At 42.5% G+C, this 26,456-nt stretch overlaps 1 protein-coding gene across 4 annotated transcripts in view; it reads right to left on the minus strand.

The window, feature by feature from the left end:
* tspan4a (tetraspanin 4a) overlaps positions 1-26,456 on the minus strand; it is a 192,978-nt gene that overhangs the window by 28,025 nt on the left and 138,497 nt on the right. For all 4 annotated transcript variants that reach the window (XM_030079938.1, XM_030079946.1, XM_030079952.1 and 1 more), the window contains one exon: positions 1,552-1,653. In XM_030079938.1, coding sequence (XP_029935798.1) covers positions 1,552-1,653 — 102 coding nt within the window. The remainder of the gene's footprint in view (positions 1-1,551; positions 1,654-26,456) is intronic.

Raw genomic sequence — 26,456 nt, forward strand, 5'->3', positions numbered from 1 at the left:
AGAAAGAAAAGAAAAAAAAAACACATCAAAGTGAGAGCTGGAAACAAAGATTACCTCCGAGAGTCTATGATGGTGTTTGCATTAATCTATCTGACAGCATTTTACCACACATTTAAGCTGGAGAAGATTTAGCCATCGGTGAGGATCCACAGCAGTACAGGAGCAGCAGAGAAGTTTGGAGCTGAAATGCTTTTTGCGGTGCCATTTTCATACATTTGCTGCAACCTTCAGAGGTTTGCTTGTAAATGTCACAGTCAAAATCTTATTGACAACAAACTAAACCGCACCTTTCTTTTTTTTTTTTTTTATTGCTAAATGGCACTGATATTCAAGGCGGGCATATTGCCATCATCTTTGGCAGCTTTATACAATGAGCTGTTGTCGCAAAACACAGCTGTGACATTTAAATGAGAGAAAGTTGTGAGGAAATATTGGAGGTGACTTAAAGTTGTGCCTAGAATCTGGCGGGCCGTTTTTTGGAGACGTTCACTAATCAGTCACTGGCTGCTGATTGGCTGGCAACGCTGGCATTAACGCAGAGACACAGGACGGCAAATGTTTATGGAGGCAGCTACGGTGAACAAATCGGCGCTCTTCCTAACTTGGTTCCTAACTTTCCTCCCTCCGCCACCGTAGGCCGTCAGTCTGCGACAGAAAAAATGCCAATAGTCGCCATAATGTGTAGTTTTGATCAGTGAATTTTCCATGTTATTGTGCTGTGAAATAAAGCTAGTTCTACAGTAGATAAGCACACCACATTGCCACAGAAACAATGTGAGTGATGCACGGTAAATCTCAGTGCCTAGACTTGTTTGCACTATAGAAAAGAATTAATTTATCCTCAAAAGCATAAAGCAGTTCATCTCTGGCTCTTTCATTTTTTTGGTCGGGCTGTTTATGGTAAGCCGACTGGGACAATCTGCAGGTATTGTTGCTTAGTGACAGCTGTTGTCTGTGGCAACTGCATCAACACATATATACTGTATGTTTGGGGGCAGCTACAGATGCAAAGTTGCAGCCTCCAAAACCATCACTGCTTAACCCTCTGATGCATGAATTATGAAAGCCTGAGTCCAGATTTTTTTCTTATGTGTTTTTACTCTTCTTAGGGCATGAACACTTTTGTGAGTCTCCATACTTCTTTAAGGATGCAGGACTGGTATTACCATGTCATGATACTGGTATTAATATGTTTTCAGCAACAAGAATTGACAGTCTCTGCATGAAGCTCAATGGAGGGGAGCAGCAGAGAGCATTCTAACAGCTGATATGCAATTCCACCATAGAAACCACTGCATTTAGGAGAAAATGACTTTATACAGCTGTCCACTGTAGTGACCGCTATGCACCAAAGGGTTAAAGTCCCTGATGGTCCAAATGTAAGACTCAGTAATGATTTGATTTTTGATTAGGCCCTGTTATGATAAATCAACTGCAACCAACCCTTTTAAAGCTGAATAGGATCAGCATCACTGACCAAAGTAAACTGCGGCTGGGGAAAAAAAAAAAAGCAGAATTTCAGCAGTCAGTGTTCGTGATGCCACAGCTTACATCGGTTTGTACGATCATCCAGGCGTTGGTCAAACCCACGTTGCCTTCTGTGCCGAAGAGCTGCAGTCCTCTCTTCAGGTCCCTCTGGGCGTAATAATCAATCTGAGAAAACACAGAGTGACAGAGTGAGAGACCTGGTGCAGACACTTCAATGATTCACCACACCTCAGGCCGACTGAGGTGTGACACCGAGCGTTTGGGCAAACTCTGAGGAGCATTACACGTGGCTGAAACTCAGGTGGCACCAAGGCCAATTCAAGAGTTCGGTCTCAGAGCTTCTGACCACTAGCGGCTGTCCAGAACATAAACTAACACAGAAAGCTGCTCCTCCACCCAGCAGATCGCTTGTAGAAGCTGAAAGTAAAAGGGGGAAAAGTGACACATTTTGACACAGAGACACATTTTGATCTAGCAAGGCTCCTGTTGGATTGTCTCTGAGCTTCAATCAGAAAATACCGTGGAAACTGCAGACTCTCAGCTACAAGGTAAGCTTCGAACTGACTTTTTCTGTCGCTGTGTTGCTGATGTGATGAGGGTTTTATTTGTTTGTCTATTCGGGGCTTGAAGTGAGCGACTTTAGTGCTTTTTAAACTGGATGCTTTCGTATGTTGCCTTCGCACGACTGCTCTGAAATGTGGATACGGTTTGTCTGCAGAATGTTCGGTTTCAGAGAAGCTTTGAATGAAGCTGAAGGCTGCAGGCCGTCCAGAGACATTTGGGCTTTGGCAGGTTTAACCCATAACTCAGAAAATCAAACACAAGTTACTACTGCTAAACAAAACACGCTTCAACAAAACAACAGCTCAATTACCTAAATATACTACAAATTAAGATATGTGTCCAATCTGATGCAGAAATTCAGAAAGCTCAGACCAGGCAATAACAACAGGCTAGCTGTAAAGTGTACAGTGGAAAGACCTAAAATGATATTGCAAAGGGTCATTTTAGATAGATAGATAGATAGATAGATAGATAGATAGATAGATAGATAGATAGATGCTTTATTCATCCCGAAGGAAATTCACAGTTTTCAGCAGTATCCACAGATTACAAGATTAAATAAATAAAAAAATAAAGAATAAAATATGACACTAGAGATCTAAGTACACAATGTGCAAAAAAAAAAAAAAAAAAAAAAAAAAAAAAAAGTGTGCATAGATGTATACAATGTGCATAGATGTAGGCAATGTGCAAATTTAGAAAGAAATTTACAGTATAAACAGATGATAAATAGCAGCAAGCAATATAAACACTATAAACAAGGAATATATAAAAAAATAGAAATATGAACAATTTTACTGCCTTGGATGTGTTTTTTCACCTTGGTGAAGACTAATGGGGATCCTAATAAACTCTAAACTCTAAACTGCCAAGAAATGTATGCAATTCTGCTTAACATACTGCAGCCTTAAGAAGGTAGTCAATATTAACCTGTTACCTGCTGCCCCTTCAGCTCTTTTAACTGCTGCCAGACATTTCCATCATTTGGTAGTCTATACGCTTATTTTCGCATCTGACAGCGCTGCATACGGATGACATCATTACCTTTCCAGGTACCGGATACGGCAGCCAGCAGCTTTTTTAGGAGTTTTTAGGATATTTATATTTTTATATTTAGCGAATTTGTGATGTCAGCTGCAAAGTGTTAAGTGTAGGAAAGCTGTTTACACCACTTGAGCAACCATTAAAAAAAAAAAAAGACAAGACAAGACACAGTGGAAGCGAGAACAAAGATAAAAATAAAAATTAAAAAAAAAAGAAAATGAGTGAAGTGGGTCCCAAAACAATCAGTCCGTCGTTCGTTGGAGACGCCGGTGCTTTATTGGCAACATGATGCAGGAGAGAAAACTAGGACAAGTTGGAAAGTGCACAAAGAAAACTGAGGGATTATGAGGAAATTAGAGCGGAGCTGGACAGAGATGGTATTTCTAAAAGTGAGGAGGAAATGATAAACAAGTTGAAAAAATAAAATTAAGAGGAATACAGGCTCAATAAGACAGAATGCACAAAAACGGTAGCGGACGGTTCCCTACAGACAAACCAACATCTGTAATTGTGACGACTGAGAACAACATCTGCACCCACAGGAAATGACCATGAAACGCAAAGATTTGTAGGAACGAGAGGTGAAGCGTGCCATGTGACAGCCAGCGCTTTGCACGCTTGGAAAGCCGAGCAGAACAAAATGAACGGAGAGCAAACTGCAGTCTTCAGCCGCTGTTTTTTTTTTTTTTTTATTATTATTTATTTATTTATTTTTTTTTTGCATGTTCCATAATAGGTCTGAACACCAGAGAATTTAAATTACAGCAATTAGAGCAGACAAGACCATCATGCTAAAATTACAGCGCCTGGAATAACATTTGTTTTCACACACACACACACACACACAATCCCCATTGCCAGAATTTGCTACCTGGCCAGTGACAGGTTGGCAAAACTGTGTCCAATTAACGAGCTGCTGTGAGTTCCTGAGGCTTCAGTCTACAAGGCTCGCCTCACTTTTAATTAGACAGAGTTAATCTAAACAAGCCAAGTACAAAAACACAACAAAGGCAACTTCCCCACCATAGTTCAGATCAAGGGGAACAAACCACAGGCGCTCTGGTGGACAGAGGCGCCGCTCGGCTCTGATGGCTCGTGCGACAGGTGCTCTTTGGTGCGACAGGTAAATAGGCCTTCAGGAAAAAAGAAAAAAAAAAAAAGAAAAAAACAAGGTCCTGGAAGTCTTGCCTTTGTGGTGGAGGAATATTTCTACACAGTGCAGACAACCACGAAAAAATTACCAAGGCACTCCATCTTCAAGTGAGGAAATGTACTTTTATTCTTCGAATACGGCAACCACTCAGGCATGGGATGCCATGCCTGAAGAATAAAAGTATATTTTTTCACTTGAGGACAGAGTGCCTTGGTAATTTTGCCATGGTTGTCTGCACTGTGTGGAAATATTCGTCTGTCACAAAGGCAAGACTTCAAGGATTTGTGTGTGTGTGTGTGTATGTGTGTGTGAGTTTTTGTATTTTGTCTGAGAACCACAGGTGTTATCACACTCCGGGAGAGACAATAAACATGCATAAATATACTGAAGCCTTGTAGTCATGCAAAATGTGGTGATTTGAAATTAACATTACAGTCTGAACACTGAGGCGTAATCGGTGCGCAGTAAAAACTTACAACACTGCACACACGAGCCGCTTTCCCTGTTCACACCTGAGAGGGTCAACAGCAACACGTCAGGCACCCTGACCCCCACATTTTTATGCTCAGAATTTAATAATGAATTCAGAGGTAGTGTGTTGGACATTTTTATTCCAAAAGAAATTAAATATCCAAAGTGCAATAACACTTTCAACAAATAAGATGCTCCGTAACCTTTACATGGTAGCAGTCAACAAAATATTTCTTACAAATCTTAACTCAAAACGTAATATAAAAAATAAATACCCGAATCCTCCTCCATTTTCTGTCCCCGCAGTTCTTTTCTTTTCCGGTTCATGTGCGCCAAAAAACAGATGCTCTCATTGGTTGAGACGTGTGTTTAAGCCAATTATATGCCAGTATAATAACACATTAACTTTCCCAGCCCTAAATAATAATAACAATAATAATAATAATAATAATAATAATAATGGTTACATTTTACAATAAGAGTACAACAATTAACGTTAGTTAATGTTAGTTAATGCCGTAATGGTTAATTAACTGTTAGTTAATGATTATTATGGCATTTACTAATGTTAATAATATCTACAATAACCCTTAAATAACATATAAATTAATACTTTAGAATGAACAGCATTAGTACATGATTCTTAGACACATTAGTTAACAGTTAGTTAACTGTTACTTAATGTTTATTACAGCATTAACTAATGTTAATTTTTGTACTCTTATTGTAAAGTGTTACCATAATAATAATAATAATCATAATAAGCATAATAATAATAATAATAATAATAATAATAAACTTTGTTTGATAGTGAAGACAGGCAAATCAGAACCAGAATCAACTTTCCTGGCCAAGTGTGCTTATCCAAGGATTTAGTTTTGCAAATATGGCAAAAGAAAGTAACAACAAAGCGAAATGTATGTGAAATGAATATATGCCTGTGTGTGTTTGTGTGTGTGCAGACAGACAGATAGATGGGTAGATAGATAGATGGATAAACAGAGAGAGAAAAAACCTTCTTATAGGCTGTTTACTTCATTTTCATGAATTAGATTGTGTCAACCAAGTCCATTTTGTCAAATAACATTTAAATATTGAATGTGAGCGTTTGCCTGTGTGCACATGAATACATTAACGAAGTTCCCTGACATTATACTCGTCACAGTGCTGGGGTTAATAGAGTATATTATAGGGGAGAGCAGGGTAAGCTGAGGGTAAGTTTGGGGGGGTGGCTCTTCCTAAATCCCCTGAGATTTAGAGGATTAATTTCCCTGAATCTGCGATGGAGGAGAGCCCAACAAAGAGAGTTAAAACAGAGCCGGGTCCAAAAAAAAAAAAAAAAAAAAAAAAAGTGATTTCCATTATGTCAGGTTGTTTCTTAATCATAAAAATGTGGGGATTGTCGCATCACAGTTTTAGTAGAGGAGTTTCAGGCTTTACTACATATCAATTTAAGACTCTATGAGCTACAAGAGGAGATCATAAAGCTCCTCTGTACCTGCAGCTCTGAGCTGCTGAGTCAAGCACTTTTGTCAGGATGGCGCTTGTGGGGTAAAATGTGCCATTAGCCGTGGGGCAAGTTCAATCAGTTTCAGCTCTTCCACCAATTCAGTCGCTTCTCCACTGGATTAAAATGTAGTTACGTTAAAGAATGGTACGTTCTTAGCTATTTCCAATATTGCAGAGCAGATGTCATTATGGCTGAAGATGACAAACACAAAACAAACGGCCTCCTTGGAGGATCTCAGCTGCAGCAGAAGGAAGCCCATTTATGACACACACACACATACACACACACACACACACACACACATACACGTGCATACACGTATATCTCACAAAATGGTGCTGACAGGTGCATTGAGCCTCGTCTTGCATTGTTATTCTTTTGAGGATAAGATAAATTGTGACAATACGTTGAATTAAACATGAGATATGTTGTTAGAATGTGATGCTTACAGCCTCAGAGGAGGGAGAGAGAGAGAGAGAGAGAGAGATTGGCTGCTTCTGAATCCAAGAAAACCAAGTCGATGCCTGTGTCCTTGTGGAGAGAAAGTTCTCCACAAGGAGAAAAGTGCAGAAACTTCTCCCCCGGTTGTCTCAGAGAGGCTTTTTTTTTGTTTGTTTGGGGTTTTTTTTGCAGTTGCAGATGGACTGTGTGCTTGACGTTGCAGTCCATTACACCGACACAGAGCGGTTCATTTTCCCACGCTGCGCTGTTTTACAGACCGCAGCGCCGTGATTCGTCATTCTCAGAGCGACTCTTGTGGCTTCCCATTCGTTATCGGCGGACACGTCTCCGCGCCATGCATCCTCAGCTGGCGAGTAAACGTGCAATCATATTTCAGCAGTTAGATATTATGTCCAATGTATCATGGAGGATATAAGGATGTGCACACCGGTGAAAGAACCAAAGAGATTAAGAACAGAAGTTTAAAGTTGTCTAACATTTCACCCACTTCAGGTTCAACTTTCCTACGCTTATGCTCAACACCGAGGAGCCCGGGGTAAAGTTTGTCAATACAAGTCCGTACTAAACAAACTGTATTCACTGCAGAAAATGCTTTTACGACCATCAATGCACAATTATGCAGCACGGTTCAAGAGGGATGCACTTTTTCTCCCAGCAGCGAATGGCCTTGGTTCAGCTTTCTGTCCGTATTGGTTTTACCTGAACAGGTTCTTTGTGTCATTTGAAGGGAACACACATGGACGGATACTGTCTGTGTTCACTGTATCAGCTCATGCAAAGCAGTAAACCTATAGAGAGAGAAAGCCCAGCCAAGGCCACTGACTAGTACATGTATGTATACCTATATAGGATCTACATAGATTTCTCTCTCTCTGTGTCTCTTTCTCTATATGTGTGTGTACACTCAGGGCCCTATCTTGTGCCACCCGCTATCCGCTGCCACTACCCGCTACCCGCAAATTGCGGATTTAGGAACTTCCACTATCCCTAAACGGTATCTTGCGCCACCCGCTACCCGCTATCCGTTATGCCGACTGCATCATTTGCGCCTGGAGGTGTGTCCGTGGGCGTGTTTCATGCGCTATCCCTAAAGTTGCTATCTTGCGCACACACTTTAGGGAAAGCGGATAGCGGGTGGTCCTGACCACCCGCTATCCGCTATCCCTAAAGTTTGGGCTGTTAGGAGAGCGCGCCCAGGCGGCTTCAATGCGCGCCCCGACGGAGCCTCGCCACGCACACGGTCGGACTGATACCGGGACGCCGCCGGAATGGACTGAGTATATTACTCATATAGACTGTTTAGAGGAAAGACTGTTTTAATTGGACACTTACGCCAGCGCGTTTTATTGTTTTATCATAAGCCAGCAGCTGTGCTATATTTTTATTTTTAATATTTTATTTGCCCAGTCTACCTTGTCAATAAATTAGTTTACACATAGTTCCTCCTCTGCCTCTTGTGTGTGTGTGGTGTGGCCCGGGGATTTTACTCAATCAGTACAACCTTGTGACACGTCCACTTGGACACATGTGGCTCCACCTCCCGAATTAACTCGCCTATAATATAATATATAATATGTATATAAAGCCAACTTGCTTTAGCCTCAGTAGAATCCCTGAGAAAATCTACCTCCCTCTCTCCATCGCGGGTTTAGGATTTAGGATTTAGGATTTAGGATAGCGCATCCTGCCCTTAAAGGCAATGGCACCTGGCACACTGATTGGTTTAACTGGCGTAACGCCCAAAACACGCCTATTCATAATATAGCGGGTAGCGCAAGTGTTTTGCGGATAGCGGGAGGTGCACAAGATAGCAACTTTTACGGGGGAACGCCTCTTCCTGAATCCTAAATCCACAAATAGCGGGTTTAGGGAGTCTGGCGCAAGATAGGGCCCTTAGTGTCCACCTTATCAGCTCCACCTGCACAATGCAATCCAACTGTTGTGCCATAAAGTTTCCTCTCCTGCTGCCTATAATGCTCAGCTTGTCTTGTTGTCACGGTAACAGAAGTGTTCATTCACTTCTATGTTTGGCATTGAGCTCATAGTTAGTGCTGCTGCTGGACTGGACTGCACTTTACTGACAGCTGTTTCCACTATTCTGTCCCATCTCATGTAAATTAAATAGGCGAGGACAAAAAATGAGAAACCCCTCTCAGTATAATGCAGTCCAGTAGCAGATCTCTGCAAACTACAACCTCAGTAATAAACACAGAATTAAAGTGACACATTCTGCACAATGTCAACACAAACTGAACATGATAAACTTTGTTAAAAGGTAGAATTTATGGCATAGCTGCTGAGCTGAACTGCATCAGACATAAAGTGACACTGAGTTTATACACACACACACACACACACACACACACATTTATGTATATGTATGTTTATGTATATAGATGATTTATATCTGTCTCAATCATGACCTCTGGGCCACTAGCAGTGTGTGTGTGTGTGTGTGTGTGTGTGTGTCTGCAGAGATGCTGCCCTTGATTTTCTTGTTTTGCTGAGCTCAGGACTCTTCTGGGCGTCGGCCTTTGGGCAGTGGGTGTGTCGCTCCCAGCCAATCACAGCACAGCGTGGTGCCACATCGACAGCACCACATCCAATAGGAAGCTACGAAAATCACAGATGAGAAAAAAAGCAAATCTAGAGAGGAGAAACGCCAGGCGGACAAAGAGGGTGAATGTGGGGTTGAGCTTTCATCCTCTGTTGACTGAGGGAGAGGAGGAGGAGGAGGAGGATGAAGAGCGACGCGCTGCTGGCCTGGTTTCTGCTGGACAGGGAGGTGCCAGCGGCCTAGTTTTTTTCCTAGGATAGAAATGGTACATTTTAAATGGACTGCATTACTATTGCACTTTTCTAGTCCACCAACCTCTCAAAGTGCTTTACAGTGTCTGCCTCACATTTGCTCTCACTTTGAGGGAATGTGTTACATTTTGGACGGGAACTTCACTCCCTCACCATCCTAGGAAACAACTGCCAGCGGTTAGCTCGGCCAGGGGACGAATGAACCGCAGCCGACAAATCCAACTCAGTGCTCAGTGACTCTGTTACTAATGGTGACCGGTATCACAGCAGCTCTTGGTCCTAGTTTTTGACTCACTGTGCTGTGATCTTTCTGAAGAGAGGATCTCTGAGGAGTCGGTCTCTGTCACTGAGGGGATTTTCTTGTAAGGAGCCCCAAGCCACCCGGCCAAAACCCCATGCTGCCCATTTTCCAGCCCATGTAAAAACTTCTAGATGTGCCAGTGCCCAAAGAGACAGAGATAAAAGAAAATTCAAATAAAAAAAAAAACATGCCACAGAGAGAATAAACATTTTTTGTAACAGCAAAGAACAGTGGATCTGATTTCTGGGGAGCAAAATGGTGCTACAACCCGAAACATCACTTCTCTGACACAAGGCAGCCTGCAAGCTATAATACATACAAAATATAGTAATGTGAGAATCCGGGAGCGGGGGGGCCTCTTACGTACCTTTTTAGTGGACGGGATAAAGCCCCAAGTCTTGTGAAGTTTTGCAGAAAAAACTGTATTTTTCATTTGAAACTAAGTGGCTCATTAGTGGGGAGTGACTCCTGTGAAAGAGCCGCGAGCAGACTGTGCATAAGCTACTGCTGTACTTTACGCTCAGTATTGATGTTGTCCTCGGGACTCCAGTCGCCCTTTAACTACACCGGGCGAGCCAAAGATAGGCTATCAATTATTTATATGGAGGGGATGCAAGGAGAGATAAGAGATTAAATGTATGGAGAGAGAGAGAGGAGAGGAGAGGAGAGAGGAGAGAGAAATGTAGGAAGGAGGAGGGGGACAGAGCAGGGTTACATATGAGGAGAAAAAGTAGAAAAGGGGGACGAGACGCAGGGTGAGCATGTGAAGGTAAGGAAGAGCAAGGATATCACAACGCAGAGGACAGAACATGAAAAAACAAATATAGGACACGCAGAGGCAGCTGTTACATGGCCGCTGCACTCGGAGTGAGGGTAGCACAGGCAGGGCTGCAGGGAAATGAAAGGGAACTTTGCATTCGTGAAAGCTCAGGAGAGCGATATTATGTCTGAAAGAGGGGAAAAAATAACGGGAGGAAAAATGCCTCAATTTACCCGCCCCCTCCAAACATGGGCTCTCCATTTCCAGAGTCGCAAATGGAGAGGAAGAAAGGGACAGAAGTATAGTAAGTCAGACAGAGGCATTAAAGAAAGACGAGCGAACTGTGATCGTATTCCCTGTAGGTTTCCGGTGAACACATCATTTTATGATAATATGCCCTGCTGCATAAAACATGGACCCCTTCATCTGCTAGATTGGCTTCTGCTTCTAAAAAAAGGGGGGACTTTAACATTATTGATTCATAGCTGCGATTGCTGCCGTGCAGTTTGAAATTCATCGCTCCCTCTTGTAGCCGGCATGTCTCGCTGCAGCAGGATCGTCTCACATCAGGCTTGTGTTAAATATGTAATTTCAAAAGTCCTGTTTTAGTAATTTCAAATAAGTATGAGCAGTGGACTCCAAATCCTCTCTCCCTCTGGCGTTCTCCAAATGTGCCTAAATCTCCCACTGGGTTTCTACTTTCCTTACCTATCAAGCAGTGTGTGTACCCACACTCCTTGGCAAGGGCTGCTTTCCTGACATTATCATTACTTGTAATTTTATCTGTGCTCCAAGGGAAGCCAGCCCAGATTACCTTCCCAGGACTCAGATCTAATTTGGACCAGTGCCTGGGCTTTTCAAGGGCATTTGTTCTGCCAGCAGATATGTGACATATAATCTACGTTTCCCCTGGCTTTAGACATGTGGCTAAACCTCTGGCACGGTTGCAAAGCATCTGAAGAATGAGTTAAAAGGGAAATGCCACCCGTTTTAAGGATTCATGTGTGTTGTTTGTTCCCCCAGACAGATGAGTCAACAGTTGGGAGCTTGCACGTCTTTTCTGAAGCCACAAACTGGAGATATCTGGAGGCACTGACGCACACAAAATCTTTCTGTGCAAGTTCCTGCATCCAAATCACACGTGAAACCTGATTCATAGCTGCATTCAGTGCGAGAGTGATCCCACCGAGGCGCACCACAGGAAGTCACCCCCCCCGTGGCCGCCGGGTTTCCAACGCCTCCAGTGGAGTTTCAGAACTGCACAACTGTACACAACTTAACTGTTGATTTAACTGTGTAATAATTCATCCCTATAGGACCTCACATCAATTCAACAATGTAACATCCCTGTGTGTATTGGTATACTTTTCACATATTCTCAACTTCTTATTTCTGTATTTATTGTTAATGTAGGATTAATGCACATATTTATACATGATGCGCGTAATGCACACACTTTCCCACAACTAGGATTAATGCACACAGTAGGGTTTATGCACACATTTCTACATCATGCCCATTATTCACATACTTTTGGTAAAACAAATTTCTAATGCACATATTTTTCTATTTCTTATTTCTTTTCCCATTTCTTATAACTCCACTTATGCTCAAATATAAATATATATCTATATATTTCTCTTGAGAATTTGAGAAACTGCAGCTGACCCAATTTCCCTTCTGGGATCAATAAAGTGTTTCTGATTCTGAGTGTGATTAGCGATGACAGAATATAAATGTTATTTTGGTGCTCCGACTCGACTCGGCTTCACAAATAAGCGCCCCATGAATTTTTTATGGGCGAGCCCCCTCTGGAGTTTCTGGACGTCTTGATCTTGAAAGTGCACAAATATTATCATAATAACTTAGAACTAACACAATAACTTAATGCGATATAGGCGGCACGTCCCTTTAAGCGACTACCCTAAGCCCGTAGCTTGAGGTTAATCTATAACAAGCTGCACACGCTCCTTCCTCTGCTAATCAGGGCCTGATTTGTCATACTTGGACAAGCATTTGAGTAGAACCAGTAGGCAATCAATGACACTAACGAGGGAGGCAATGAACCCACAAAAATCAAGGCTATAAGGGACGCTGCGTCGACAGGTTTAATCAAGACGCTAATCTGCAGCCTGTAGGACGAGGAGCTGCTCTCGAACGCTCGGCCGGCGTCCAGCGAGACTCAAGTTTCTGCCGATTTCCTGTATCCGCTTTCAGTTCCCCAGTTTTGATCATCACGTCAGGCGGTATTTGTCATTTTTCCTGTTTTAGTCGTAAATACTTTACAAATACTAAAAAAAATATTACAAGTTACTCGCAGTGAAGAAGTGGGTGTCAGTTTTACACTAAGTTAAGCTAACTCCGTGTTGGTTGAAGGTTTTATTCTGGTTAGGGCATCACACACACACACACACACACACACGCTGACCCTGAAGCAGCATATTTTCTGTTTACCAGCAAAAGCGCGTCGCCTCCCCTCTTGTCTCATCTCGGCTCCCACGGTGTTCCCAAAAGTGTGTATTAATATTAAACAGTGAACGGGACGTCTTTCAAAATGGGAAGTTTTGTAGCCTTATATTTGCATTCTGATGCAACTTGACAAAACACATTTTCGGGGGGTTGTTGAGAGCTGTTTCCTGCCAGCGTGCTGCAGCAGGAACACCAGCCAACATCTCTCCGCTGTGGATTTGTGCTCCTCGGGGGAAAACAGACAGTTTGCTGGTGATCTTTGGCAGGAGGCGCCTCTTTCTTCTCTTGAGACTATGAGCCACATCACATGAGTGCATGCTGTTTATCTGTTAATGACAGGTCAGTGACAGTAAGTGCCTTTTGACCAAGACTTTCTTTCCTTTGATTTCCTTCTTCTTTTTTTAAATTATTGCTATGACACATACAAACAGTGTATGCTGCTTATTTCCAGTGATGTGCTGCCTTGAGAATGCCACTTCTCAAGCCCCTCGAGGGTTTTTAGGCAATTCTCCCTCACATTGCCCTGCTAGTTTTATTTAGCATCTTTTATGAAATTTCTTATATGTGTTAATAAACCAACCAAACTAAAGCAACGTACTTCCTGATGAAACTTTGGATTATAACCAAGTATTCTGGAAAGAGCTGCTGATGAGTTTTCATGTGTGGAAACTTCACCAAATCACATGGAAACTCTCTGGGTGGACGGACTGCACAAGGGCTAAGTGGGAAAAAGTGCATTTTGGTTGAACTGTACCTTTAACTTGAACTCCTTTAGCTGAGACTGAAGTGCTCAGGATGAGACTGACTCATTGCTGTGAGTGAATCATAGAAGACACGTTTTACCTGTGAAACATGACCCAGTATCACTGATCTGATCGTTAGATATATAATTTTAATAATTATTCATATGATTTTTAAAGACTCCCTCTGATGAAAATCAAGACACATCGGCTTCAAATTGCTTCTTCACATGAACAATATTAGTGTAACTAAGATTTATGATACAATTATTGTTTTGATGAATAGATTATCAAATGCAAAACAAATTATGAGCTGCTGTTTTGTGGGCGGGGACTATTTGCGTATTAATTAATTTGTGCATTTTTAATGAGGGCGAGGTGTAGAGTTATAACTAACTTGTAAGCTGCTTTAAGGCATGAAGGGATGTTTTTTCATGGAAAAAATACATAATATTGATGAAAAGAGGCGGATTTTTAGGGGTTTAATCAATGATTTCAGGGGGACTATAAAATTTTTCTTTTTCTTGTAAATTTTTATTCATTTCTTTATTATTTTCATGTCATTTCTTGTTTACTTTCGCCATACCTTTGTCCCATGTTTTTGAAAGACATCAAATGAATTCACTGAGGAACAAGGTGATCCGCAAATTAATAATAAAAAATACTGTAACATCAGTAAATTAAAATGAATAAACACAAAACTATAACTCTAATTATTAAGATGATATTTGTAAAGGTCAGACTGGTGATGCTGTATCGCTGACAGGTTTCTTGCATTTAAATGCTTGTAGAAAAATATATTTTGATATGAGCGTCACGCTGCCGTTTGGTGAACTGTGTTTATCCCCAGCAGTTCTCAGCGCAGCGAGCTCACACACACCTGGTGCACCTGTGGGAGGCAAAGCTCCAGCACCAAAGCTTTGCCAAGACTCTTTTCCCCGCACAACTTTCAGCTTCTCTGCAGCTTCGCCTTCACCCGAGGCCAACATCTGACAGCGCTGAACATTCACAGCCCGACCTCGCCGGATTTCAAACACAATACCTTCACGTACTTCTTCATTTATAAATAACATTCTCCTGGATCTCTCTCTCTCTCTCTCTCTCTCTCTCTCTCTCTCTCTTTCTGAAGACGCTGAAATAGACATTTGGTTAACGAGGATCATGGAGTCGAACCCGGCGTAGACGTCAAACAGCGAATCAGGAAAACAACTGGAAGTCCCACACCGGTCGTGGTTAAACGCTTATCTCGGTTCACAGGCGCTCGCTCCTGCCAGGAGGTGAAAGATCTGAACTGGAGCAGCGCGTTTGTGGCTTGCCTGTGATTATCCTTATTCAAAGACAGTTTTTTTATGTATTCATAGGAGTATTTATAATGACCGGTTCCAGCGTATGGTCCTCCAGGCTACTTTACTCTCTCTCTCCCTCTCTGTTATTTGTTCATGACGGCGGCATCTCAGCCTGATTGAAAATTTAAATCATACCCTTATTCTCCGTTTCCTCAACAGTTATCTACGGCGCGCAAACCCTTGATTCTCACGTCACGTAATAGCCCGAGACCCCCCGAAACAAAGTCGCGACTGTTTGAAGATCATCCCAATTTGTCTCCCGTTTTGAACGTTGCCCTGATGAAGGTGCATTTTGGTAATGTGATTAGCCAGGGGTGTTTATCTAATTGCATTTCTCCAGTCGACATGAAATGAAAATCCCTCATGCTTGAAATGCATTCAGACAGGCGTGCTGCGTTCGAGGAGTGACATTTTGACTAAGTAAAGTGTTTTGGCAGGTGACGCCAGGACAGCGATGATGGGGTGGGGGGGGTTCGTTTGCCTCATTGTATATTTGGATGTGCAGAGTGGATTTGCACAACCTGCATTGGAAATAATATATTTACCCATGGATTACGCTTGTTTCCCTAATGCACCACGGATCCAATTTGTTGACAGTTTTTACACGTTTAATCTAACAAGTGTGGAATCGGGCCAGGCTGGGAAGAAAGTGACATTACAGTGGGAGTGACAACAGAAACAGACCCGGGCTGTCAAGAAAAATGGAGCATGTCAGCCCAGGCTACCAGGAGACATCTTCCCCCTGTCAAACCTGGATCTCACTTTGAGTCACATCCGATACGGCACGACGTCGTGGCTGATGGCACGTGGTGATTCGGAAAAGAAAAAAAAAAAGAAACCGCACAAGGGTAGTACACACAATGAGGCTTCCGTAGGCTTAGAAATAGCATCGGCTGCAGCAGAAATTAGAAATATTTGTGTGCACTCGCCGCTGACCATGTTCGATCCAGTGGCTCCAGTGATTCATTTTAATGACTTCAGGGCCTTTGGGTGAGTAGATAAGGTTGTCTTTGGGGGGTTTCAACCTCGCCATAACTCTCTTATTCTTGCTCTTGAGTTGCTTTTTACAGCAGCATTACCTCACCTTGACTTGCCCCTTGAGCACCTGAGTCCCAGCACACCAGCAGATAGGAAATCACGTCTATAGCTGCCTCGTGACAGGCAGCTCATTCAGCCATCAGCCGCTGAGGTCACTGGGCAGCAGAGGCAATACCTCACGCTGCACTGAGCTAATAACTAACATCATGTAGACGCAAATGATCCAGCCAGGACAAGCTAGACTACAGGTGTACTGCAAAATTGAGGCTTATATGATGATGAAGCTATGGCAGGGCAGTTCCCAAATGGCAGCCTCTCGTATCTGCCCCCTCCCTTTGAAGGCAAAATCCACCCAAAACTGCAAGAGAAACATTTCCAGACCCATTTTGTTGGCTGTATTTGTCTTATTTCCACGGATAACTGGCTAAATGTTGATGATATGACATCACGGCGAAATATTTCCAGTGCAACAACACTGGAGTTTACGCGGAGGATATTCCTCAACGATCTTCAACATCAACCGCATAACGTCGGGTTTTAGTGTCAGTCCCTCGCAATCAAAGAGCACAAGCTGCTTTATATAGAGCTGCTGTTTGCACTGAACATTCAAAAAGCCTAAATGGAGATTTGCATCACAAAAGCAGGCTAAATCTCTACAGCTACATGTAGTCGACAGCTGAAATTGTCTGTGGGCTTCTTTGGATTCTGATTGAATCCATTTTTTTTCGCCCTTATAGCAAATATGAATGGACTTTTGGAGCCCTTTTGTCACTTGTTAATGAGTGATATAATGTGAGGAGAAAGTGCATGTGATGAAATTATTAAATATTCTGAGGCACTATTGCATTTTTTTTTAAGTACAAAGCGCAGATGTTGAGTTATCCTCATGCCACAGAGCCACAAGATGCTGGGATGTTAAGCCAAGTATGACAAGTATGCTTTCTTTTTTCATTGCAGTTTCAGAGCCATCAGAATAAACCTCGGCAAGTCATGAAACACATAACAGAGCCTCAAAAGCGACAACAGTCAGTGTGACATTGGACATATTCGAAGGAAAAGGAAATCATTTTACAGCTCAGCTCGTTTTCAGCTGAAAAGGAGGTCCAAGCTGGAAACATCCGACTTGGGTGAGAAAATCCTGCCAGGCGTCTTCCCTGAGGGATGTCGAGAGGCATTCTGGGAAATGCGGGAAATCGCCAGTGGACACAGATGAGGCAAGTCGAGGGAAAGCGGATGCACCAAAAAAGGTAAATTCCAACATTTTATCCCAAAATGCACTGAGCACCAATAGAGCCGATGATACGTAACAGTTTGAAAGTATATTTGAGTGGATTTCCCCTTTAATTATAGCTAATGAACATCAAAATGCAAACTTTTTTTCCCGTTCATGACCTTTTCTGAGATCACTGTGTGAAACTCCACTATATCACTGAGCGAGTGCCAAACGAGCACTAGATTGGATATTAAATCAAAGCGTGTTCATAGCTGATAGATACCTCATAGACGGATGTCTCCTTGGCTACTTCCACAGTCAGATGTGTATCGAACGCGTCTGAGCGCTCGTGACCAAACGTCGATACGCATCGCACAATAAATAACCATAAACTCTAATGCCATCCAACCGAGAGGCCACCGTTTATGCATCCGCTTTGTAAAACCTCCTAGTGTAATATAATAAGCCTTTTAAGTCATTCAAGACAAATGCCCCTCTTTACATTGTTGATATGTTTGGTTCACTTACATAATCGATCCAAAGCCACATCGATATACTTGCATAATGACTTTGTTATGAGCCAGAGGGATAACCTTAAAGGGAAAAACCCGGAAGATAAAGAAGGAGAATGACCCGGCCTCTGCAGCGTTCTATCACCTGCATTGACCCATTTAATGTTAACAATATTCAGCATCCACCGCATTATTTAAGCCACGGCGATCAATTCAAGACCTATTAGCCTCCAACGGTGCATTCAGCAGAGCAGGTCAAGGCAGCTGCTTTATTCTCCCCAAGATGTTGATAAGACCGTGCACCTGTTTGTTTGTCCAGCTCGCAGTTTGCACTGTTTGGCCGCTCGCTTTTGCAGGCTGTTGTTCGGTGGCTCTCTGGCAGCGAATATTTACGCTGGTGTTGTGAAGTCAAAGCCTAATCAGTCAAGATCAACAGCCCTGCCGGCTCCTCCAGGAAAGTTCCTGAAACTCGTGTCAACAGAGATTTTGTACCGTTAAAAAATAGGCTGTAGCTCCAAGGCAACCCTAACCCTGACTTGCACCCATGAAGGCGCACGTTGGCAGTTGCAAACAATTTACTTAAAAATTCGACACTAAATTTTTGCTTTTTCCTGCATGACATTAAAATAAAACATATTGTAAAATTTGATTTTGCATGTAAATTGCCGTCAAAATATGTCACCAGTGTTATTTCTTAGAGAGTTGACACACACTCGTTTTTCATGTTTTTTTGATTGCATCCAGAACGCCTGGAGATCGGATGTCGGTGTTACTTGAAGCTGAACAGCTGGAGCCAAACGTGGGAGAGGGGAAATGAGCAGGGCTGAAGTGATGAACACCTGTTGCAGGTGACTGGAGCTCAGGTAAACAGGACTCAGGAACAAGGAACAAACAGGCAAAACAAAGAACAATGAACTGACAAAGAAGGAACTGGACACGGGGCTTAAATACTAACAAGGAGAGACTAAGGCCTTGTTCAGACCGCCAGCCCACATCTGGTTTTTGTCATATCCAGATTGATTTTAGGAAGTCTGAACAGCAAAAAAAAAAAAAGAAAAAAGATTAAATGCAATTTTTGCAAATCCAAATGCAGATCCAAACCACCTCTGGAGGAGAACGGGACACACAGCGACAACGTCAAAACACAGGGAACTTTGTGTGGAGGCTTCTGGACGTCACCGCGGCTTCACCAGAGCGCATAGTTACTGATGCCCACGTCGTTACCAGATCTGATTTTAGAATCTAATCTGATTCACCTGCAGTGTGAACAAGGCCGTGCTAATTAACAAAAGACCTGCAAGGAAACAGGACAGAGCTGGGGAACGAGCTGGAGCGCCGGTCCTCCGTGTTCTCTGGGTTCTCTGTGGAGAGCACAGAGGGAGAGGACAACCAGGGCTAATGCGTCTGACTCAGGCGAAGGTGTGGAGGCAAACGAGGCGGATGCAGAGAGGACACGGGAAAGGACAGCTGTGCTTTACTTTCCTGATTTTACTTGAGTTTTGAACTTTTGGTTTTTACACTACAATTTGGTTTTTTTTTTTTGTTTTTTTTTAACCTGATGAGTTTATGGCTTTTTTATTTATTTTATTTTATTTTTTGCTGCCTTTGTGAAGCACTGTAATGTGGATTTTGAAAAGTGCTCTATAAATAAAGATTATTATTATTATTGTACATTTAAAAATTATTTTCCTGTTTTTTTTGTCTCCTGGATTGCGAAGCACCTTGTTACAATATGCACTGACAGTGTGCCATCTAACTAAAAATTCAAACAATAATCTAATAATAATGATGATGGTAATAACAATACTACTACTACTACTACTACTAATAATAATACTGCTACAACTAAGAATCAGAATCAGAACCAGGATCAGAAATATTTTTTGACCCCCCAAGGGCAAATTGGGTACTATACTAGTACTAGTGCTATACTAGTGCTTTTACCATTATTAATACTGCTATTACTACAAGTACTAATACAAATAGTAATAGTTCAATGGTTGACCACAGTATTGTTAAATATTGTCTGTTGTTATTCTCCCACTGAGTGTGTGTATGTGCGTGTGTGTGTGTGTGTGTGTGTGTGTGTGTGTGTGTGTGTGTGTGTGTGTGTGTGTGTGTGTGTGTGTGTGCTGGGTAATCGTCCCTTGAGGTGGCAATAAAGCCACAAGGCCGAGGCTGTAAAAGTCCACACAAACTGTAGGTAGCTGTAAAAAACATCCATACATCAGTTTTCAGCGTCACTCCGCCGACTCCGACTTATTATTTTTTACTCCCTTTGACACTTTGAGTCAAATTGGCTCCATTGAATTTCTCTCAGCCTGCTTAGGAACCCACAAAGTGAAACAAATGGCGGCCATTTGTGGCGCGGCGAGGATGTGCGGGCCGTTTGCAGTCACCTCCAGCTGTGTCGGTGTGGCTTTCGTCGGTCGTTTAATAAAAGAGGAGCGCGAGGCGGCGGCGGAGGCCCGGCATGGCGCTCATCAACATGCACACGCCGCCTCGTTATGTTCAAGTTGCGGCCGGAGACGGCCACAGCTGGAAGGCTAGCATAAGAGGACAGACGCTGGCTGGCGTTCACCGCCGGAGGGCCTGCAGCAGGTTGCCATGGTGACGGAGGAGGTGAACAGGAGCACGTCCCAGCCGATGCATTTTAATTTTGGACCAGACATTAAAATGCAGGCCTTCATGTGACCAGGACGACAGACTGCAAACTAAACTGAAAACTTTAGGGACACTTTTAACCCAGTGGTTCTCAACCTGGGGGTCGGGACCCACTGAGGGGTCATGAGACATATTCCTCCTACTCTGTTTTCTTCTGAAATAGAGAGTTTAAAAACAGGCCTCCTCTGACATTAAGGCAAATGAAACAACCTGAAAAGGCCAACATCATTTTAGGTGGACCATTCCTAGTTTAGTTTAGTTTACTATTAATGCACATAATGGTCATAATAATAAAAAATGCATAATACAAAAGTATATAGGGAGTATACAAAACATATGCATATGCATTGGGAAGAAAAAAACAATAACTTTAAAAAAGGAGCCACATAAACGCCATAAGGGCACGTCGGGTGGCGCTCCTGAAATGAGACATACACTCTCAGAAAATGAAGCACATCGTTGCACCTTTAGGGGTCCAGCGGCCTGTCACTGGGGCCTCTAAGGTGCAGCTTTTGTCCTCTTTGACACTGGGAACTTATTTGTTGTACCTTACAGAGAACAGTCTCGTTCCTATATTATAACTACAATATCGACTGGAGAATTCTATCACCTATTTTTCATATCCACAAATCTACAAAACATTTAATTTCAAGGCTACTCAACCCCAGCCTACAAGTTAAAATTCATAATTTAACCTATGTATGTATTTATTTAGGTATTAATTAATATGTATAGTTAGTCATTCAATTATTTATTCATTCATTCATTGTATTTGGGCTAACAAACAGTCTCCTGATATTGTTCCTTAACATTTATATGCACCTGTGTTACTGCTTGGGAACATATGTGTACATATTTTGGCTCTGAAAAAGGTTCACATGATCACCTTGAGGTTCAATAATTAGCCCTGTAGGGGGGTCATTTGTGTAGAGTGCACCTTGCAGGACAGAAATGGACTCCTGTTGCACCCCTGTTTCTGACAGTGTGCAACATAAAAGCTAATACAAACAAATGCATGCAAAATCTAATAGAAGAACATAATAACTAAGGTGTCCCAGGGGTACAAAGGTGACAGTGAGAGTGGTGGTGATTAGTGTTGCAAAATTCCCGAAATTTATTTTCAAAGTTGGAAAATTTCCATGGGAATTTTTGGAAATTAACGGGAATTAACGGGAATAAACGGGAATTTTTGGGAATTTATATTCACTGCATTCACCCGGTCATATACATGTATACATAATAAACATTTTGGTTTGTTATAAGCAGATATGCATGCAAACATGTTACATTATAATGAATTTCCAGGGAATTTTCGGGAATTTTCCCTAGCTGAGTCAAACTGTGTTAATTCAGGCATAGGACTGTGTGCAGTACTATTGTTAACGTGTGCATATGAAGTGGTTCAAACTACCCATTAAAATGCATAGAAATGCAGGAAATTGAATGCTGATGCTGATGTGATGATCGTCTGTCTCAGTGGAAGTGCTGTAGCCTAGTGGAGTATAGGCTACTGATTGATGATGATCAAATGTGCTCGAAATTATTTGCATATGTGAATCATGGTGCACAGCTGAATTTGCATTGAATCATGCGACATATTTGTTTCCACCAAAATGCAAAGTTGACTGTTTATATTTAAGTTTTATTTCACACGCTTGGGTATGGGGATGATGATTTTACAGTATGCTGGCATTGTGGCCTTTGGGTTAGAGGTGAGTCCTGAGTTCAGGAGATTAGGGTTTCCATTTCCAAAATGGTGATATTGATGTTGACATTCATTTAATTGATTATTGTTTATTTTTGCCCCATTCACCTTAAGTTAACAACAACAAAAACTAAAAGTTCCAAAATTCCCAAGCTTAAATTTCCATGGAAACTTTTTAAAAACCTCATTCAAATTGATGACAAGAAAAACGAAAATTCCCAAAATTCCCGAGCCGAATTTTCCCGGAAATTTTCGGAAAAATTGAAAAAAAAAGTGACAGCAAAAATCTTCTGAAAATTTCCAATATTCCAGAGCAAAAATTCCCATGGGAATCTTCGGAAACTTTCCACCCCTTTGCAACACTAGTGGTGATGCTGCTTTGCTTAACTGGTCCAAAAACAAAAGTGTAATTAACATTTTAAATTAGTCTAGACCGGTGGGATCTCTGATGTGATCCAACAGGGAGGTTCTTCGGGATCTAATGGAAAATCTGGAAGAGGCTGTCCTGAGGAGAGCGCGGCGCAGATTACTGGCTGACCTTGAGCTGTAATCATCGATTTGCGAAGTGAACTGAGATGGATTCTGAAAACAGACCGGGAGTAAAGTTGTGAACAGATTGACTGAATGGATTCTGCATTTACAGCCTGTGGGGGTGCGAGCAGGCGCTGAAGAGAAGGCAGACAACCACCGCCGCTCCAGACGCTATATGAAATTGACGCTGACAACGATTGTCCTCAAAAATTTGCCCGAGCAAACCACAACAATCAGCCGCTGTCGGCGTTTTACCAGAACCCTCAATGACAGACGCTCAGATGATTTTTCTCCAACAAGATTATAGATTTTTTTCTTTTTTACTCACATAAATCAGAAAAAAAACTGTGTTGGCATTCACTAAAGAATGAGAGTTTCTCAGTGTGGGATGTGTCCACTGTTTGCCTTAATCACAGCTTGCGCTCCGTCTGGCATTGATTCGACATGTTTCTGCCGAGTTTGAGAGCCCACATTATTCCAGCGCTCAGTGAGAGCATCCCAGAGAGCGTGCACTGTGATTTTAACAGTGTGTTTCCGCTCTTCCCTTTTCAAACGTTCCCAGAGATGTTCAGGCAGGGGTTGAGATCTGGTGACGGTGCAGGAAATCCATGCAAGTCAGCACTCTCTGCTCCTCGTCGTCCTCGTGCTTCACGCAGGCCCGGCCCGGCCGCCGTGCCTGTTTACGGTCATTATCTCCAGGTTTTGCGCGTTGCATTTTCTCAGCTTTTGCAAACATCTGAGCAGCCTCTTTTTCAACAATCGCGGTTGGAGCCGGGCCGGTTCACACAAATGATTGCAGAGGGAAACTTTTGGGATTTTAAAGTTTGATGCCTTGACATGCACAGGGTTAAACGAGGACACTGACTGTACTGCTTTTCTGTAAACAGAGAACTGTTTTGTGCTTTATCGTTGTTTTCGTCATCTCACTGATGTCAGCTTTGATGTGCTAAATCTGTTTGGTGGTTTCATGTTGGATTTTGAAGTCTTATTCATGTCAGCGGTGCCAAAGCACCAATCTAACATCACGTTTATTAGCTTACTGTCAATATTATTAAAATGCAATGTATTAATTCAGCTGTTAAGATGGCATATTACTTCCAGTGCTTGTACTTTCATCAGGCAGGACGACATGCATGATGTGTTTGCTCAGTCACGCCCTGATAAGATAAGATAAGATAAAATATTCCTTTATTAGTCCCAAGGTGGGGAAATTTCACGTATTACAGCAGCAAAGTGGATAGCAAGATATGAAGCATAATTTACACTTATAAACAGTATATACAGATAATAAGTACCAATGAGCGCTAGTCCAAACCAGTTGGTGTTTTTTACATGTGCTTTTAACTTCCAATGCCTGTGAAATAATGGGGTTTTAGTCGAACTCCCTGTGTGCCTTAGGACAGTCAAGTTTTTAGCTTCTTTGTTTTTGCAAACTTCGGAGCGGCCTTTTTTTTCCTGTGACCCTGATCCAGCCTGAACTAGAAAAATGACAGAAGCGAGACTCTCTCATGATGCAGTTTCCTTTTGACTTTAATGGTTTTAAGTGTTCTGAGTTCGCGATGAAGTGTTTTGCACCCGGCTTTAAGATTCAAGACTACCGTTCTAATTTTCAAGCTAAACGGCCGTGGCGAGGTAACAATCACGGCTGGTTTGCATGCAGCGCACCCACGACTTTTGATTAATCAGATCACTTATTCAACACAGAGCACAGCTCCCTATTAATAATGACCCTGAACGGCACAACACTTTTTTTTTAAAATCTTTTTTATCTGTCTATCGCACCGTTTCTGGCAGGAAAGCATGAATACATGGACGGCACCGCACACATTCAGCCGTCTGCAGGAGTGCATAAAACTTGCCAAGGATTCCTGAGGCTCCTGCTGTTTTAAAAATATCAATGGCAACACGGGTAATAGCCACCCATTCTTCACTCTGAGTGATTTCCCTCGGCACTCCAGCCCAACAGTATATCTAGAATATCTATTCCTAACTTTTACGCCGGTCCATTGCTAATCGCCTCCTGGGGAGATGAAGCTGAATTATTCAGAAGCTGAATAATGGGTGCGGCGAACATCATGGGAACACAGATTCAAAGAGAAAGGTGAGGCGTGACAAAAGACAACAGTCATTAAAGGCTAAACAGAACGGTGCCGATTGGCTGAAAGCCCAGAGGACCGTGCCAACCCAGAAACGCTCGTTGGATTATACAACAAAAGACAAACTGCGACGGAAATATAACACCTTGGGCAATAGTATATCTATACCCGAATTACAAAAACAAAGAGATAAAAGCCAGTATAAACTACATATGGGGCTAAATACTGTGGTAGACAGCAGACAGAAAGAGTAGAAAATGATACGACATTTTAGTTGTTTGTCGCCATTCAAGACACTTAACATGAAATAGGATTTTGATTGAAAAGAGTGATGTACAGTGTGAAACAACCATGCTATAAAAACCTACTTAAAAAGCAATATAAAAACAAACAAAGGAAAAGGGGTCAGGTTAATAAAGCAAGGCTCGAAAATTATATGGCACACACAGTGACCGAGAAACAGTGGTGGTGGCGGCGGTCAATAAGAGCCAGCAGTCAATAAAACAAAAAAGTGGTGGAGAAGGAGGCCGGGGGGAGGAAAAGAAAGCCAGACCCTGAATAACAATTAAAGTGGAGTGTTATTTACCAAAACATACAAAGGCGTCACAATCAGGGGTGGCGTTGGGCCGAGCCTCGGGGGGGGGGGGGGGCGGTCCCTGTCCGTCCACATGAATAATGCAGCGACGGAGGCTGAAAGATTACAGGATGATTTATCTTGGAGCGCCGAGCCTCCGCGTCGCCTCGGCCGCGTCCCAAACACAAACACGAGGCGGCCGCACGCTGCCTCGCTGCCTGGCGAGGCGACGGCCCCAGCAGCGTGCCACACCGGAACCGTGAGTATAATTGTCAACTGAAATTATCTGAGAGAACATACTAGTCTATTACTAGTATTTCACACACACACACACACACACCCATTTGTTGTTGTGCCGCTCCTCTTATATATCTCCATCCAGTGGGTTTTGTAAATTGGCCCCAGAAACACGGCTCACGTCTTCCATTTTTCACGTCAGCAGGTGAGCGGCGCGTGGAGGCGGCGTGCTGCGACCGACACGCCGACACAAACACGGGATCGAACAACGCTTCCCTTTGTCTGTAACCACAGACTCATTTAAGGCACCATAAAAGGACTGGATTTCTATACCCAGTCCTGATAATAGCATGTTTTCAGACTCTGTGTGTGTGTGTGTGTGTGTGTGTGTGTGGACGGTGCCCATGAAGGGGGCCGGGGGTGATGTTGAAGACCCCATGAAATGAATCGTTGACAAGTGCAAACCAGCAGGATCTCAGTTTGGCAGAGAAACACACTTTTATTTTGAAGGGACAGGTGGACGAGAGAGGACGTTTAAAGATTTGTGACGGTTTGATTGGCTGAAATTTGAATTTTCAGCCACTAGAGCAGGATGATGTCACTGTTTAAGATGCTCTGTGTTACAGGACGTAGAGGTCATGTGAAAACCTGAGTGGATCACATTATACCTGAGCCTCTACCTGAGCGGGCTGACCGAGTTTAACATATATGCTTTATGATAACTGTCATTAACAAATGGTGAATTGATGGGTGATTAAACTGTAGTTAAT

The sequence above is a fragment of the Myripristis murdjan genome, chromosome 3, assembly GCF_902150065.1.
Source record: "Myripristis murdjan chromosome 3, fMyrMur1.1, whole genome shotgun sequence".
Classification (NCBI taxonomy): Eukaryota; Metazoa; Chordata; class Actinopteri; order Holocentriformes; family Holocentridae; genus Myripristis; species Myripristis murdjan.